Source organism: Lissotriton helveticus, chromosome 7 (genome assembly GCF_964261635.1).
Source record: "Lissotriton helveticus chromosome 7, aLisHel1.1, whole genome shotgun sequence".
Classification (NCBI taxonomy): Eukaryota; Metazoa; Chordata; class Amphibia; order Caudata; family Salamandridae; genus Lissotriton; species Lissotriton helveticus.
Window position 1 is genome coordinate 1,712,776,114 of NC_136068.1, and position 16,115 is coordinate 1,712,792,228.

At 46.5% G+C, this 16,115-nt stretch overlaps 1 protein-coding gene across 3 annotated transcripts in view; it reads right to left on the minus strand.

Annotated features, from left to right (window-relative positions):
* The window catches only part of ARHGAP33 (Rho GTPase activating protein 33), a 463,864-nt gene that overhangs the window by 192,647 nt on the left and 255,102 nt on the right, over positions 1-16,115 (minus strand). The window contains exon 1 of one of the 3 annotated variants that reach the window (XM_078655400.1): positions 11,512-11,648. The exons of the other annotated variants lie outside the window; for them this stretch is intronic. Coding sequence (XP_078511526.1) covers positions 11,512-11,517 — 6 coding nt within the window. The 5' untranslated portion in view covers positions 11,518-11,648. Of the gene's footprint in view, positions 1-11,511; positions 11,649-16,115 lie in introns of those variants that run through there. 3 annotated transcript variants of the gene reach the window in all.

Sequence of the window (16,115 nt, forward strand, 5' to 3'; positions counted from 1 at the left end):
GGTCAGGATCCCTAGGGACACCTCCTTGTGGTGTTGGGCCACTAGAACTCAGGCCGTGGGCATCAGGAGCAGAGTTGTGCAGAGTTGCAGAGTCGCAGGAATCAGGATTGTAGACTTGGGAGTTTTTGTTGAGCAAATCTGGTGATCTTGGGAGACAGAGTCTGTAAGGGGAGTGCAGGGCAGGTCCTCTGGGCTTTGGTGGACTGCTGGCTGCAGGACGCACTGGGTTTTTCTCTGTAGGCAGAGCGGAGCGGACAGGCAGATAGCTTTGGGACCACAGCAGTAGTTGTCCTCTTCTTCCTGGGTCAACACGGCTAATTGGTCCTGCTTTCTTCCTTGAATCTGAGGGGGCAAGTTTCAGGGTAGTCTCCTAAATACAAGATTTAGGGGTGTTAAAAGGGGTGTGTAGGTCGGAACCTTTCTTTGGGGTGGGTACACCTCCTAGTATGCCACCCACCAGTGGGAGGGGGCCTGAGCATCTCCCTAATTGACTGAATCCCCTCATCTTCAAGATGGAGGGGACTAAGATGTGTGCTTCACCCTCCCCCACCTGAGGGGTGGGGTTGGCAAAGGTCTGGATAACTTTCTTTCAAGCTTGGTTTTTCTGCCGATTCTACCGCCCAAAGTGGCGGGCAGAACCAGTGAGAGGAAGTTGCCGGGCCAACAAAAGGCAGGGACAGCTTTCAAAGGCGGAAGACCTTTAAAGCGTCCCCTTCATGGACCCATCCCATTCTAGGTGAGGAGTCATGACTCCCCTGCCCATGAAGGGCTTTGTTTCTGGACCCAGAGAGCAGAGGCGGTCTCCCCAGGGGTCCAGAAACCGGTCTGGTGGTGGCAAATGGCGGACAGCCATTGAGGAACCACACCAGGGCTGGTCGTTTTTCAGGGGGCATCTCTAAGATGACCTCTGTGTGCCATTTACATTAAACTCACACTGATGCCAGTGTGGGATTTTATGTGCTGAGACGTTTACTACAACCTGGTAAGTTTGGTAGCAAAGACATTATGGAGCTCGTAATAACTAACACCCAGAAGCATGCACTCTTTATGGCTTTACTGCACTTACAATGTATAAGAATAGACTTAGACACTGTAGGAGTTCCGGGCTCATGCCACTGTACCATCCCCTGAGGGCTATTGCACCATACTAGAGGGGTGGCTTACTTAGGCCTCAGGCAGTGGGTTGCAGGTTTGGCACACAGGGATGTGTGCCATTTCGACTCTTCACTTTTCTCTGCACCAAAACACGCAGCCTGCAATGGCAGTGTGTGGGTGTTAAAGTATAGAGCCTCTAAGGTTGGCACAATAGATGCTGCATCCCTTAGAGTCCTTCCCTGGTCACAGTGCGCTTGGTACCTTATACAAGGGGCTTACCTGTGGCTAGGGATGTGCCACTTGCGGGTACAAAAGTACAGTTTTGGGGAAGAACACAGGCCCTGGGAACCTTATTGGCATGGACCCAGGGCACATCTAGTCAGGTTGCATCAGATGTCAGGAACAAAGTGGGGGTAACCATGCAAAAAGGGTCACTTTCCTACCATGTTTCATGGCCCGAAGTCAATCAAGTTTTGAATTGTAGAGGTCTTCTAGACCATCTCCTTTTAAATAAGATTTTGGTCTAATCCGCACAGTTGTAACGGGTTGGGTTAAATTATGCACTCAGGCTTTGTAAGGGGGTCAGGTAGATGTTGAATATTAGAGGCGATATGATGGACCCCTGTGGGGCGCCACAGTTTTGTTTGTGAGAAGCCAATATGAAAAGTGGCACCAACACATTTAATGTCACAGCTGAAATGCCATGAATTCAATGTGCATTAGCTGAAATCCCTTCCACCCTTGGTTGAAAATTGGGTTACTGGTTGAGGGGGGCGCGACCCTACTCAAGCAGCAAACCCCAAATTAACCTGGACTTAATCCTCTGTCAGCTTGGCATAAAGCAGTCAGGCTTAAACTGGAGGCAATGTGTAATGTCGTTATGCAGTACTTCAAGAAGTAATAAAGCTAAAAGAACACATGGAAAATACCACCCCAATTTAGATAGAGTAAAATGTAATCAATTATTTGACAGCAAAACAACAAAAATCCAATCAGTAGTACCGGCGATATATAATTTTAAAGATTTAGGTAAAAACATTGCCTAATAACACACCGAGCAACTGTGATTATGTGGTCAGGTTGGATCAGGACAAAGTCACAAGTTCAGGCTGACCACGATGGAGCACGAGCCAGATATAGGGACCCAGTGAGGCCCGCTTAAATTCTGGCTTGTGGAGCATTGAGAGATTTCGTATCAAGGATATGTCAGGCAGCTGCGGTTCTGAGGTAGCTGCTGAGCTACGATGCGGACTTCTGTATTTTTGTCAAGGATGCAGTCGACAAGGCGCTTCCAATTCAAAGGCCTGTATTGAAGGTGCATCGTGCAGCAGCTGTTCTGGGGAGATAGAGCACTGAGATGTTGACCCTGGCTTAGGGGATGTGTCAGGCTATGGTGGTGCCAATGTGGTTGCGACCAAATGTGTTGCGCTGCATCAGCTCTGCTTGCAGGATCACAGCTGGACTGGCAGAGCACCTTCAGGCCTAGTTCCAATATCCCACGACTAGGGTGGCACCTCTTGGGGAGCAAGACTCACAACAAGTAGAGTATAGGTGGTGGGTTTAAGATGGTTGGAGCCTTTTCTGTCCATAAGGCTTTGATCAGAAGGCCCTTGGAGTCACTCTGGTGGTCCGGGCACCAAATGTAGTTACAGTCCATTTTCCCAGGCAGCAAGCAGAACGCCAGCCAAGTGACAGTCCTCCTTGCAGAGCAGCAGTCCTTCCTGCAGAGCAGTACAGAAGTTCTTCTGAGTCTTCCACAGGTTCGTAGCTCTACTGAAGAGTTGGGTCTGAGGGTCCATTATTTATACCTGGTGACAGCTTTGAGGAAAAAGAAGGGTCTGGAGGTTTTCACCCACAGAGTTGTTTGGAATTTTCTGCCTTCCTGCCCTAGCCTCAAAATGTGCCAACTGGGTCTATGTCAATTTCACTATGTTTAAAGGTGAGAGCAAAAGCACTTTAGCATGGATTAGTGCACAGGCACCCTACCTTGCGGGGTCACTCCGGGCTCCGCACACAACCCTATGCTGAAACCCTTGGCCTCCCTTATCAGATTTTTTTTGGCTGGATCTCACTTCATATGCAGAGGACACCCAGCTCGTGGTAGCTTTGTTTACCTCCAACAATCAAGCTGGCTCCACTTTACCCGACATTATGGTGGCAGTAGGAAACTGGATGTCCCGGAATTGTCTTAAGCTCAATTACAGAAAAGCCGCAGTCGTCATGTTTGGAAACTCCCCTTCCCTATGGACCTCGTCCTGCTGGCCAAAAGAAGTCACGCCCCCCTCCTTCTCCGCTATGGAAGGTTAGAAATCTTGGAATGATTATGGATAATAAGCTGACCTTTGGACTGCAGGTCAACGTGATCACGTCCTCTGCTTTTCATGTCTAAAGATGCTTAAAAAGGTCTTTCCTTTTATTTCTAGCAATTCTCAAAAAACTGTAATTATGGCACTCATACTCTTTAGGATTGACTATTGCAATACATTATTTATATCTATACTCTGCAGCAAAACCGTAACAAGCTACTGGTGCTGCAAAATGCAGCAGCTAGAATGCAAACTAGGTTTCCTAAACATCATTCTGCGGCTCAAGCCATTAAACATCTTCATTGGCTACCCATGAGGCAGCGCAATCAATTTAAGGCTCTCTGACTGGCCCACAAAGCTCAGTATGGAGCCTGCCTGGAGTTTCTCAGACAGTCTTTCCAATGGTATGTTCCAGGAAGATGCTTACGGTCTACTGGCACCTTCAAACTATTTGTCAATAGGTTTCAAAGAAACCAATTGGGGTGGAATAGGATTTGTGAATTCCATTGCCAAGTAATAGAATGTACTCCCCCTTTACATTAAGTCAATTCCAAATCTCTCTCTTTTCAGAAACAATCTAAAAACGTGGTCGTTTCCTCAATAAATCAGTACACAAGTGACTATCTCCCCTTTTTAAGGTTAGCGTCGACACCTTTGGGGTCCTGATTTGCGCTCTATAAATTACTTTAACATAACAAGCCAACAAAAATTGGCTCAGAAGTGTGAAGGCAAAAAGTTTGGGGGTGGCTCTGCAAAAAGGGCCAAGTCCAACACCTTTCATATATGGTATGTCAAACAGGAAGCTGCTGTGTGAAAAGATTGCACAACTGTACAGGGCATTGAATCATGTCGTTCTTAAGCCAGCAACTTTCATGACCTTTCCTATTCAGAATACATATGTGGTTGTCACTACCTAAACTTACCAGTCATTCAGAAGCTATGTCCAATCATGAAACCCCATACTCCAATATATCAAAGTGCTTTGATTAGCCTATTATGCTGGGGCACGGTTATCACAAGTCAGGTAACAACTTACATTGATTGATATTGTTTCAGCCTACACACATCTGCTGTGAAATATAGCCCGGTGAGATAGTTGCTGCTCTAGAGAGCTATATATTGGTTGTAGGAGACAAATATTTTGTTAGGTTAATCTGCTTCCTACAGAGGGATTCAAATATCCCAACCAGCATTATTGTGAATCTGAAACGATCCAATGTAGCCTGCTATGTCACAGAGTGCTGCTGTAACAAAATCTGCCTCTTTAAAAAAATGTTTAGTATCTAGGTAACCCGGTCAGTGTCAACATAATGACACTTCATCTCCATGGACAAAATATTGTGGAAACCACATTCAGGGCATCTAGTTTCACCCTTGCTGCAGCCATAAAATGTTTAAAACACACAGTTTGCCACTTTGCCACTAATTTCCCAAAATATTTTGATGGATATGCTCAAAGTTCTCTATAAAGTTATTTTAAATGAGTGGCGAGTTAAACTAAAACTTCACTTATGAAGTTGGTTGGAATTAGGAAACGCCACACTTTACGAAGCTAATGAAGCTTCTTAAATGTATGTGAGGTAAAGTTTACCTTTTGGGGCCTTCCAGGTGTGATGATTTCCTGATGCAGAATGTCCCAGGTAGGACATCCTCAAGCAAAATAATTTTGAGAGCGGGGGCTGGACATCTACCACCTGAGGTAAGAGGAGTGGGAAGGATGGCTCTGAGCTGAGGACATTGTATTTTAAAAAAATTATTATTTGATAAATTTTGCATTGGACACAGATTGAACAGTTTAGGAAATAGACACAACTGCAAGTCAGGGTTTACACCCTTCTCATTTAAATCCCTCTAATTGATAGGGTTTAAAGTTGGATGGTGGAAAGATGATTGAGCATGCTTTAATATCTACCTTAAAAAAATCCACATTTTCTTTCACACAGAATCACATGGTGTGCACAAGAATATCAATGGCACAGAATATTGAGGATAGAATATCATATCCAAAATATCGACAGTTAACTATAGATTGTATATGCCTTACTCCACATATATGTTCCTACACAGTATATATATTTTCAAGGTATGTAGATTTGGAGTTCGGAATAGTAAATCTATATGTTTTATATATGCACTTACCTTTCAATATTCTGTCTCCGATATTCTTATACCGGGATATCCTGAGGTGTCAATATTTAGTAGTACAACCAGCATTTAGGAAAGAACACACCTAAAGAGTGTTTTAAGAGTTTTAATGTATGATACTAGCTGGGGGCCATGCCCCCCATAAATTATATTTCTGGCAACAGGAAAGTATAAAGGCATGAGAACAATTCTCACACACCTACATTTTGCTCTGGTTGACAGGGGAACTGGAATTTGGAAGGTAGCTCATCTTCTGAAGTATTGGCCATCCACCACGGCTTTCGGTTTCCTCAACTATTTACCTTGGATTCCCATGCACTGTACTTTCTTTGGAATTCTGAAAAAAAGCTTCAAAGCAACATTTTATATTAAGACAAACAGGACTCGGATGCTTCTTCCCTCCAGACTGGGCCTACGTCCATTACCAGAGAACCACATTAAAGCGGATGTTCCTAGCGTGAAGGCATGGAGTTAATCTGCCGTGGAGAAGAGTGAAGTTGAGTAGGGGTGGGCGGAATGTTGCATTCCGCCCACAGAAATGGTGGAATTTGGTAACTTTGCATTAGAATAGTTCCAACCCAATTCCGCCAACCGCTGTAAGTAATGAGAGCAGGCAAGTGAGAGTGAGATTTGGCATCCCCTAGCGTGAGCTTCTAACCCGGGCGGTCAGAGGGCTGCTTCTCGGGTAGATATGCTGTTGCTCAAGTAGATTTTCTTCCTGAGCAGCAGCAGAATCAACTTGAATGGTCGCGCGCTCTTGTGCAACGTATGGTGCCGCTCGCGTTGATTTTTCAGCATGATTTGTGCTACTGGCGCTACATTGCTGCACTACGGGCATCATTTCCCCCCGTTGGCTGAACTCTGCAGAATCTCAGAGTTTTTATGCAACTCCGTAGAATTCGATGGAGTGAAACTCCACAAGTTCCATCCACCCCTAGAGTGGAGCTGCCCTGACTGAGTAGGCTAAATCAGGGACCAACTCACTGAGATCAACGTAGAGGACTGACAAGATGAGAGCTCTCATTTGATCAATTAGACTATGCAGACCCGCTGTCCTGGACCAAACTCATGCTTTCCATGCATCACATCAAAAGAGGGGAAAGGAAGTACAAAAGACCCTGAAGGAATGTGTCTGCAGGAGCATCTGCACTGTCCCCGTACATGCCCTATGGACCACCAGTGAACACCTAGGCAAGGGGCCCAGCTATGGACTGGAGCATTGCCTGAGAAAGGGTTGTGCAAGCCGCCTTCTGACTTGAGGTATCCAGATGTCCCACCTCTAAGTGAAACCCATGGGTTCCCTTTGCATCAAAGCCCCTTGGGGTACCCTTGCATCATGCGGGCCCAATGATGTTGAACTCGGGACCATTTGAACATCACCTTGCAGTTCGAGCTATCGCAGTTACAAATGTTGGTGCCACATGGACTCCAATTCGAGTGCCCCACTTGCGACGGGTTGTACATCGTTGAGTGAGTATCTCTGTATCTAGACAGGTCAGGAACTTGCTGATGTAAGGAATTCTGTCACCCCAGATGCCACTCTATCTGCAGAGCTCAGAGACCTCTCCAGACTAGCGAATGTAGGCTTCAGGCCCCAGAAGGTTTATCTCCAGAAGCTATATGTGCCCTCGGTTTCAGGGTGTCTGCAGGTGAGGGTGCTCTGATGGAAGTCAGCCCATATGGCCCCTGACCAACGGATGTCTGTAGCCACAGAGGTGTGTGCAGAACACGGACAGACGCAAGCCCTGGGGCCCCTGAATGTATCTGTATTCGAGGAGGTATAATCCTGGGGGCCCTGTCCGCTGGATGTCTACTTACAGAAGGAGATGAGGGGCGCTGGGGCCCGTGGGTGTCTCTGTATCCCAGGAGGTGAGCCCTTGGGGGTCCCTGATCACTGGGTGAAGGTATCCACATCAGTTACTGTCAGGAGCAAGCCCAGGGGCCACTGTGTGTCTGTTTCCACAAAAGGTGGCGAGGGACGCTCGGACTGGAGTACTCCATATGTGCCCACGCTGTCTGGGGGCCACAGGGTCACTCTGTACCTACAGAGGTCAGGGTCACTGATTTGCAGAGGTCAGCGATGCTCTGGCGGGAGCAAACCCCGAGGGCCGGCGCATCACAGACGAGAAAAGAGAGGCGCCCAGAGGCAGCCTTTTGACCTACTTAAAGTCTAGGATGCAGACACATGGATGGAAAACAGGCCGCTGCCTCCCTCCGCTGCGCCGAAGGCTCTTTACAGCTGCGCCTGCCTCCCACCCACGCTCACAGAGCATGTTGCATATCTTTTTTTTTTTTTCCCCCCAGAGTTTTATATAGCGCGAACTAGAACCGAACCGAATCAGTTATCAGAGCGCTTTACATAGCACCAGTTACGTTACATGAGGACACACTTTCATTTTACAGCGCCTGACGCTACTGTAAGACCGGCGCCGAGAGAGTGACAAGAGGCATGGGAAAATAGAACCCGGTAAGAGAAGGACGGGACATTACGAGGTTATTGGTGTTTATCCATTTTAAGTGATCGTTTTATATCGAGTAAATGTAAACCCTGGATTAAATGGTTTCCTTTGGAAACAGTCCCAAGGAAACCTGTTCAGCACCTCACAAAAACTCCAACAGTCCATATTGTAATATGTACATCTCACCAACCTGTTCGACAACGGACAAAAAACACTAAATCTCCCTGCTCCCTCATCAACATATGACCGACACGACGTCTGCTCTAGCGTTCACAAAGAGGCATAAGGGGCTGGGCGTGGTGCCTTCAAGTCGCAATCCCAGCTCTGCGAGGCCAGGCGTTGTGACGCGAGGCATGCCTTTTAAGCCACAACCAACTCCACAACGAACTGCCTCCCAGGGCTGTGCATGGGGTTTCCCATGCGTTGTGCTATAAATAACAAGCAATCCTGTAATTAGGAGCAGCTGGGACCCCCTGGCAAGGCATCTGGAGACAGAAGGATGGACTGGGGAAGTGGTGGGAACAGATGCAGGCTGAGAGTCCTCCTGTGCTCCCAAGATTAGTTCCCAGCCCCAGGCCCCAGTCTCCCACTGGCTTCTAAATTCTTCCCAAAGTGAAAATCTGCATGATCATTGATGTAAAATTGTGGGGATGGTAATGTCCTCTGCATGGTAAAGAGGTGTGTAGGCTACCTGTGAAACTAGAATCCTGACTGTTTGACCCTAGCGTCGAGCTAATCGAACAAGTTTGCAGATCCCAGGCTTGGTGTCCCACTACAGCGGTGTAGGCCTGTTGTCTCATTTATGTAACAGCGGTGAAGGCCTGGCGTCAGGTTAATTTAACAGCGGTTTAGGCCTGGCGTCAGGTTAATTTAACAGCGGTTTAGGCCTGGCGTCAGGTTCATCTAACAGCGGTGTAGGCCTGGCGTCAGGCTCATCTAACAGCAGGGTAGGCCTGGTGTCAGGTTCATCTAACAGCGGTGTAGGCCTGGCGTCAGGTTCATCTAACAGCGGTGTAGGCCTGGTGTCCCGCTAATCTAACAGCAGTGTAGGCCTGGCGTCAGATTCATCTAACAGCGGTGTAGGCCTGGTGTCCCGCTAATCTAACAGCGGTGTAGGCCTGGTGTCAGGTTAATCCAACAGCGGCCTAGACCTGCCCCTAGTAATGCAAGGTCCATAAACCTGTTCTGTGAGCTGACAGAGCGTGCCAAACGTGGCCTTACAGGATCAGACTATTATCCATGCCATGGGTGAGTCATACAAAGCGGTTGCAATACTGAATAGACAATAAACCTAATATTAGTTTTGGTTTCACAAAGCCGGGTTCTAATCTTATTTGACTGTGAGAGAAAGCCTTAGGCAACCCATATATGAATTTTAGACACGTACCAAATTGATTATCTAAGGCAGGTACTAAATTGATTCTCTATGGCTGTGTGCAGGCCTGTGCGGAATATTATTGCACTGTGAGAGAAACAATAACCGGATAACAAACAATTCAAGAATTGATGCCACAGATTTGTAAACCTTCTTTCAGTATTCTCAGCGTATACATCATATGTGCATTTTTTTTGTTTTGGTTTTAAGGCTTGTAAATGTGATTTTGGGTCTGTGCCGCCTTCCAGCCAGACCACAAGATAATGGTCGGCTTGCACTGGGCTCTAATTTTTCAAATTCCTTCTGGCTCCAGTTTTTCAAAAACCCAACCTCCAAGTGCAGACGGAGCTGTACTTGGCCCAGTTTGCAGAGATTTAGTATGGCGGAGCCCAGACCACCAGTGGCAAAAGACCAACGACCACAGTTCCGACCCTCTTGCCCCTTTCTTCGCTGTGCCACTACTCACCCCCACAAATATGGTATGACAATAGTTGCTCCATGTCAGATGAAAGACACTCCTGTTTTGGTCTTTTTTCTCGTACATTTTGGTGATTAAAGTCCTGCAAGTAGAGCAGGAGAAGCAAAACTGCAATACTACAAAAAACGACAATAGAATATTACATAAACTACAGTACAGTGTTGGAGCAGGACTGGGTGAGCTACTCAAACAAGTATGTGACACCAGAACAGAAACACATGCCTAAGCATTGCCCCAAAACTGCTTATGTACAATCTCACAAAACATCTTACAACAGAATGCATGAAGGCAGAATCGTGAATATACATCAAACACAGCCTAAATATCAATCTAGCAGGCTACTAGGACACACTTGTGCACATGTGTCCACGAGCTAATACATATATATCTATAGGACAATGGCAATGCATGCTGAAGTCGTCATGTAAACAACCAGATACAGCCCCCTGGCCTCCATCTTCAAACCCTAATGCCTGCACTATTTAAATAAAAACTATCTGTAACAACCTACACACCACAAAAGCACACGAATGCCTTTTTGGATACAAACTTTTCCTATGAATTATGGGTAAGGCTCCCATTTTCCCGGTTTCAGTGATTTTTACAGATAAATACAAAGAATGTGTTTGTTGTCTATTTCTTTAAAAACGCGTACAAATACAGAAAATTGGGCTAATAAGTGACTCTCCATGCTGTCTTTCATGAATTCCAGGCCAACAGCTGATCAGATAGTACGGGAAGTTAAAGAACAGGACGAGATTTCCTTAAATACAGGCATATGTTTATATATTGTAGTATACAGGTATTTTCCTGTGGGTGTAGTGTTCTGTTATATTTGGCTACTTAATTTGCTTTAACACGATAGGCATCAAAGTAGGAGTGCCCACTTATCAGTTAAATAGATATGGAAATGTATTTATTCTCAAAATAAATGGACGGAAATATAAAAAGTAATACCACAAAAACATGAGCTCTAATTATGGGTAAACTGCAGATAAATGATCAAGATAGATTTCGGCACAGAAAGGCTATCGAGGTGACACCCCCAATTGGTGTTTGGCCATTGAACAATCATGTAACTGACATTGTCAGTCCCTTACAATTACAATCACTAAGCCAATAGGCCACTGAATTCTAGGGCTGGTAGCTTAGCAATATAGTTGCAAGTCTCAACCAATAAAGTCAAAGCTGCCAAGTGACATTGGCTGCAGGAGTCACACAAGACATGTCTGCTTATCAGCTCTGTAGCCCTGTATCAAAACTTGTTTTCCCTTCAAAAAGTGCTTACCCTGGGATGATGTAGAGTCTGCTGCAGTCTCATTTTGTAAAGCCTATCTGCTGGATGGGTCGTGGCATGCAAATGTTTTTAAAACAATTATGTTTTTGCACCTTGACTCGTTCCCCATTTAGTACATAAAACAAAATGACAATATCCACAGACAATTTTGACTCTGATCAATGAAAATCCCAGAACTGAAAAGGGCGCCCACACTTTGAATGCGATGCAGGATAATATAAATGGTAGAAATGCACTATACAAGTGCGCTTTACAAGCAAACATAAAATGTGTTTCCTCTTAATAAATAAAAATAAACACATGACCTCACCCGCAGCACTATATTGAGGAATTCTATATAAGAATGAAACTCTTACCACCATTCTGGCCTTGGTGGGCGCGGGAGATTCAGTGCTGGTTGCTCTTTCGGGGCTGTGGCCCCCACAAGGGTCCTTTTACAGTGCGGCTCTCCATCATGCTTCTGGTGGACACTGGAAAGAGAGGAAGGCCAGGACCATCAACATCGCCACCACCACTCCACAGCACTAGAATATCCGGGGGAGCTCCCAGAGTGTCCCCCCACTTCGTTAGTTGATCCCGTGGAAGGTACCTCGAGCCCGCTCCAGGGGATAGCCCAAGGTGCTCCTGTGTCCAATGTTACCACACGTCCAGAGGAGGAATCCGTACACCCCTGCGGCTGGTGAAAGGTTTCGATATTCCTTCAAGCGCGCCAACGGGAAATCTCCAAGGTGCACAGTTTAGGGAAGATTGACCATCGCAAGCTTCAATCCAATACCTCAAACTTCTCAATGGAGCTTTACTGTTGCGTATCTCGATTTAACATCAATCTCGTGCCTAACTCTCAACCTAACACCTTGACTGAACACCTCAATGGTGTTCCTCAGTGGACCTCAAATTGTCAAAGGTACCTCACTACTGTGCCACAATCAAAGACCAATCTTGCCCATCAACCGTGAACCTCAAGGCTGTTCTTCAACTGAACACACACGGTGGTCATCAATCCAACACCTCACACGATGCTTTGACATCAAACAACCCAATGGTGCTTCTTAATCGAAGAAATCGATGATGACCCTCATTAGGACAACCGAATGACGCCCAATGGAACCATTAATCGTGCACCTCCATTGGACATCTTTCTGGGAGTATGGAATGGAGCTCCTCAAGCACCTCTGTCCTGACGCTTCTCCGTTCGACAGTGCAATGAGGCTCCTCGACGCCACCTTCAAATTCAGCCCCTCAGGCGCCTCGATGGAGCAACTTCGAGGCTCCTCCATGGCACGCCTCCATCGAGCATCGCAGCCAGGCAGCGGTACCCCTCGGACCCGGCCCTCCCGCGGCGGTGCGCCTCCGTCCCTCGCCCGCCTCAGCCCCGCACCGCGTCCGCTCGCCTCAGGCCCGCGCCTCCATCCCCGCCGCCCGCCGGATCCTGCGTATTGTTTTCGGTGGGAGCAGGGCCGCCGCCTCCATGTACAACATGCTCAGTGTCTGCCAGCATCACGGGCGCGCCCATCCCGCCGCAACGAGAGGGGTGGGCGGTGCCATCTGAGATGGCCGCGGCCGCGGCTGGACGGCCTCGGGGGTTGCGGGAGGCCTCGCTGTACCTGGTGTCCAGGGCTCGGGATGCAGAGCCGTGGCAGCACCCCTGGAACGGCTATCGGGGCTCCCCAGACGGCCGGGCGCACTCAACTGCCTCCCCACCACCCCCGCGGATGCACCGAGTGGTACGGTCTCATTGAAGGCCCAGGGACAATGGGCAGTGAATGGGAAGCTAAGAGACAAGAGAGGCTGAGGGGCGGCCAGCTGGAGCGCCACAATGAGCCCTCTGTGCCGGGCTCCCCCACTATAACACCCCGGCCCAGGCCGGCCAGCGCCCTGCTGCAGCTCGACACCCCCGCCACCCACCTATTCAACTATCCATACATCCATTAGTAGGGGGCAGATGCCCACAAATGTCTTGTGGGTCTTGTAGTCCACACCACTGCTGACGTCACACTGCTGTGTTTTGACAGGTGCTCGGCCTGAGGGTTGTTTGAGACAGACAGATGCTCTTGCAGGGAGCACATGGCACCGCGGGGAATCCACGCCGCCAGCAATAAACAACGTACATTTAAACCGCGCAATATATATTATTTTAAATAAATCCATTCCAAACCCCATTCAAAAAAATCATTCACAACAGCTGAAAAACAAACAAAGAGCCGACTTCAAAGGTAGGACTCATTTTGCGCCCCTCAGTTTGACGTGGAATTAACAGTGCGCACACTGTTCCTTCACTTTGCCCAGTGCTTGAAACATTTACTCAAAATAAGATGACACCATCTTTAGCACAATGCAGACTCTAGACCACGTAAATAGCTCACTGGACTTCCGCCAAACTTTTTACATATAAAACGTACTGTACTCCGTAGGCGTAGACAATAGATTGCCCAGGAGCTTAACTAATTGCACATACCTACCTTTCTTTCAGGTAGCAGGCCTCCTGGAGAGTAGGCTTGTTTCTTCTTTATCTGCCCTCTCTCCTCGCTTCATAGTACAGGAAACCTCTCTTCCCTTTTCAGCCCGAGGCAACTCAAGATCAGCTTTAACAGTTCAGGAGCAATTGTTTCTTAACAAAAAGTACGGGATCTGTTTTGTTAAATGAAGAAACCTTGCAATGTTGATCCTAGAAGATTCTATTCATTTTGTCCTCTGTGCAGGACTCTCATGAAGCCTTCTGCACAGACGTCAGAAACGTGCACTATCCCTCTCCGCTCCCTCAGCAAAGTATATAATTGAGATTGAAAGCTGACATTCAAGTTAGAAATTGCACACTCACATAATCTCACTGTCCACTCCCTTTTCAACATTTTCCGCTCTCATCTTCCCTTTTCTCTATTTGCTCCCTCCTCCCATTGCCATTGGTCTCTGCCTCCAACCACTAGTTTTCTACCTGTTTGCTCTAACCTTGCCTTTTGTATGCCCCTTTACCTTTTTCACGTTTTACCTTCTGTCACACTCAGCGTCATTCTGCATATTTTTCACTCCTTTCTCTGTGATCCTCTTTTTTCTTTCTTTCACCTTCTATTCTCTCGCTCACCTTGCTGACCCTTTAATCTTACTGTGAACTCTCACATTCCAGCCTTTTCTATTTCCCTCTTTGCATATGTCCCTCTCTCCTCCTTCCTCACCATCATTCCTCTTCGTATTTCACACCCTCGTAGTGCTACTACCTATGAACTCGGAGTCTACGCTCAGCAACACAGCGCTGCGTTTGGCACTATCATTCATGGTAGGGCAGTAGAATTGTGAGAAATGTCAGTGGGCAAATTCTGCTTGGAGCGTATGTGTTTGTTAGTTTTATCATCTTTAAATAAGCCCAGCTAGAAGTCAATGTTTGCTCAATACTCCTGTGTTATACAAACCAAAGAACATAAACCTGTTTTGACTTTTACTTCGGTCAGCCATCTATTTCCGAGCTGCATGACAGCCTCAGACGTGTGCATATAAGTGACTTTTTGTCCTGAGTTTTTTTGTCCAGAATTTTCTCTTTGTTCTGAATTTATATAGACACTACCCAGAATGTGTCTACTTGCTAGGTGATCACCCTAACTACATTGGAGGTTGATTGGCCTTTGCACACAACTGTAAAAGTAAAACTTCTTGTCCAGGCAAGATTAGCAATGTAGGCTAAAAAAGAGAAGTGGCAATGTCTCCCTCTTGGCATTGGTCATTATGCCACATGAACAGCACTTTGTGCATTCAGCTCTACCAGAATACCAGGTAGCCAAACTGCTGATACTACGGACTACCTCCTTTCTAGCCTCTTTCTGTAGTTTGCAGAAAGTCCCAGTCCTAAAGGACCTGGAACTTTCTGCAAACTTGCCTTAGCAAGCCTCACTACGAGTCCAATCGGTGGTACTGGGCTGGCTTAATTTGTGGTCTCAGGAAACAGGTGCTTGGCTCACCAGCAACAAGATAACTGAGCTGGCTTCCGAAGGAACATGCAGGTTCAGGTTAAGACTGCTGGAAGGGGGATACAGGGGTCAAAGACTTTGGACAGACGAAAACGTTAAAGTTTTCCAACTTCTGCAAGCTGAGTGAGATGACAAATCTACGTTTCTGCCACATCTGGACGTAGTTCTCTAACCAGCGGTACACACAGCTCCTCTCCCCTTCTAGGCACTCTGATATTGGAGATCAGGGCTCTCGTCCTTTTTTGCAATACCACAGTATGACAGAATTCCTTCACCACTTTGAAGGCAGTTAGCTATGAAACTGTAAGCACTCACTCACCTTTTCTACAGCCTCTGACTAAACCACTAGTTCTTAGCAAAGTCGAGTAGTTTAACAGCCGACCATCCCAAGACATACTCCTTTGTGCATCTTCGTTAGGAGGCCGGAAGGCTACCAGTTGAAACACAGAACCCTGTACAAGTTATTGATTTCTTTATTTACAGATACTAATCGGCCACCCTCATTCATTTTACACAAACTCTTGCCTGCTACGTCCCCCATTCTCAACGTACACAGTGGATTGAGCACTTTGCTCAGTTGTAATTCAGGCGCGTAAAGCACTCTCCGATTAATTTTTAGTTCCAACTAAGGCCAACATTGAAACTCAATACATTTCAATGACGTGAAACACATTGGGCTTCACAAGGAAGACACAGAGTGGTAACGTTTCAAACCATAAAAGTTTATTAAGGATTATCAAAAGTAAATTAAAATCAAGTTAGTTGCAAACCACTAACCAATTAATTAACCCGTTAGTATATTCAAAACAATTCAAACTTCATATAAGCAAAGACAAACTATTATAAAGTTCTCAAAAGTAAGTCATATATGAATGTGTGTGGAGATCGCACTCGTTTTTCAGAATGATAATTCCAACTAATTTGGTATGTGTGCTATGTTAGATTAATGCCTGCTAACATTGATATATAGACTTGAAAGTGGCACAGCCCCTAATGGCTGCTGG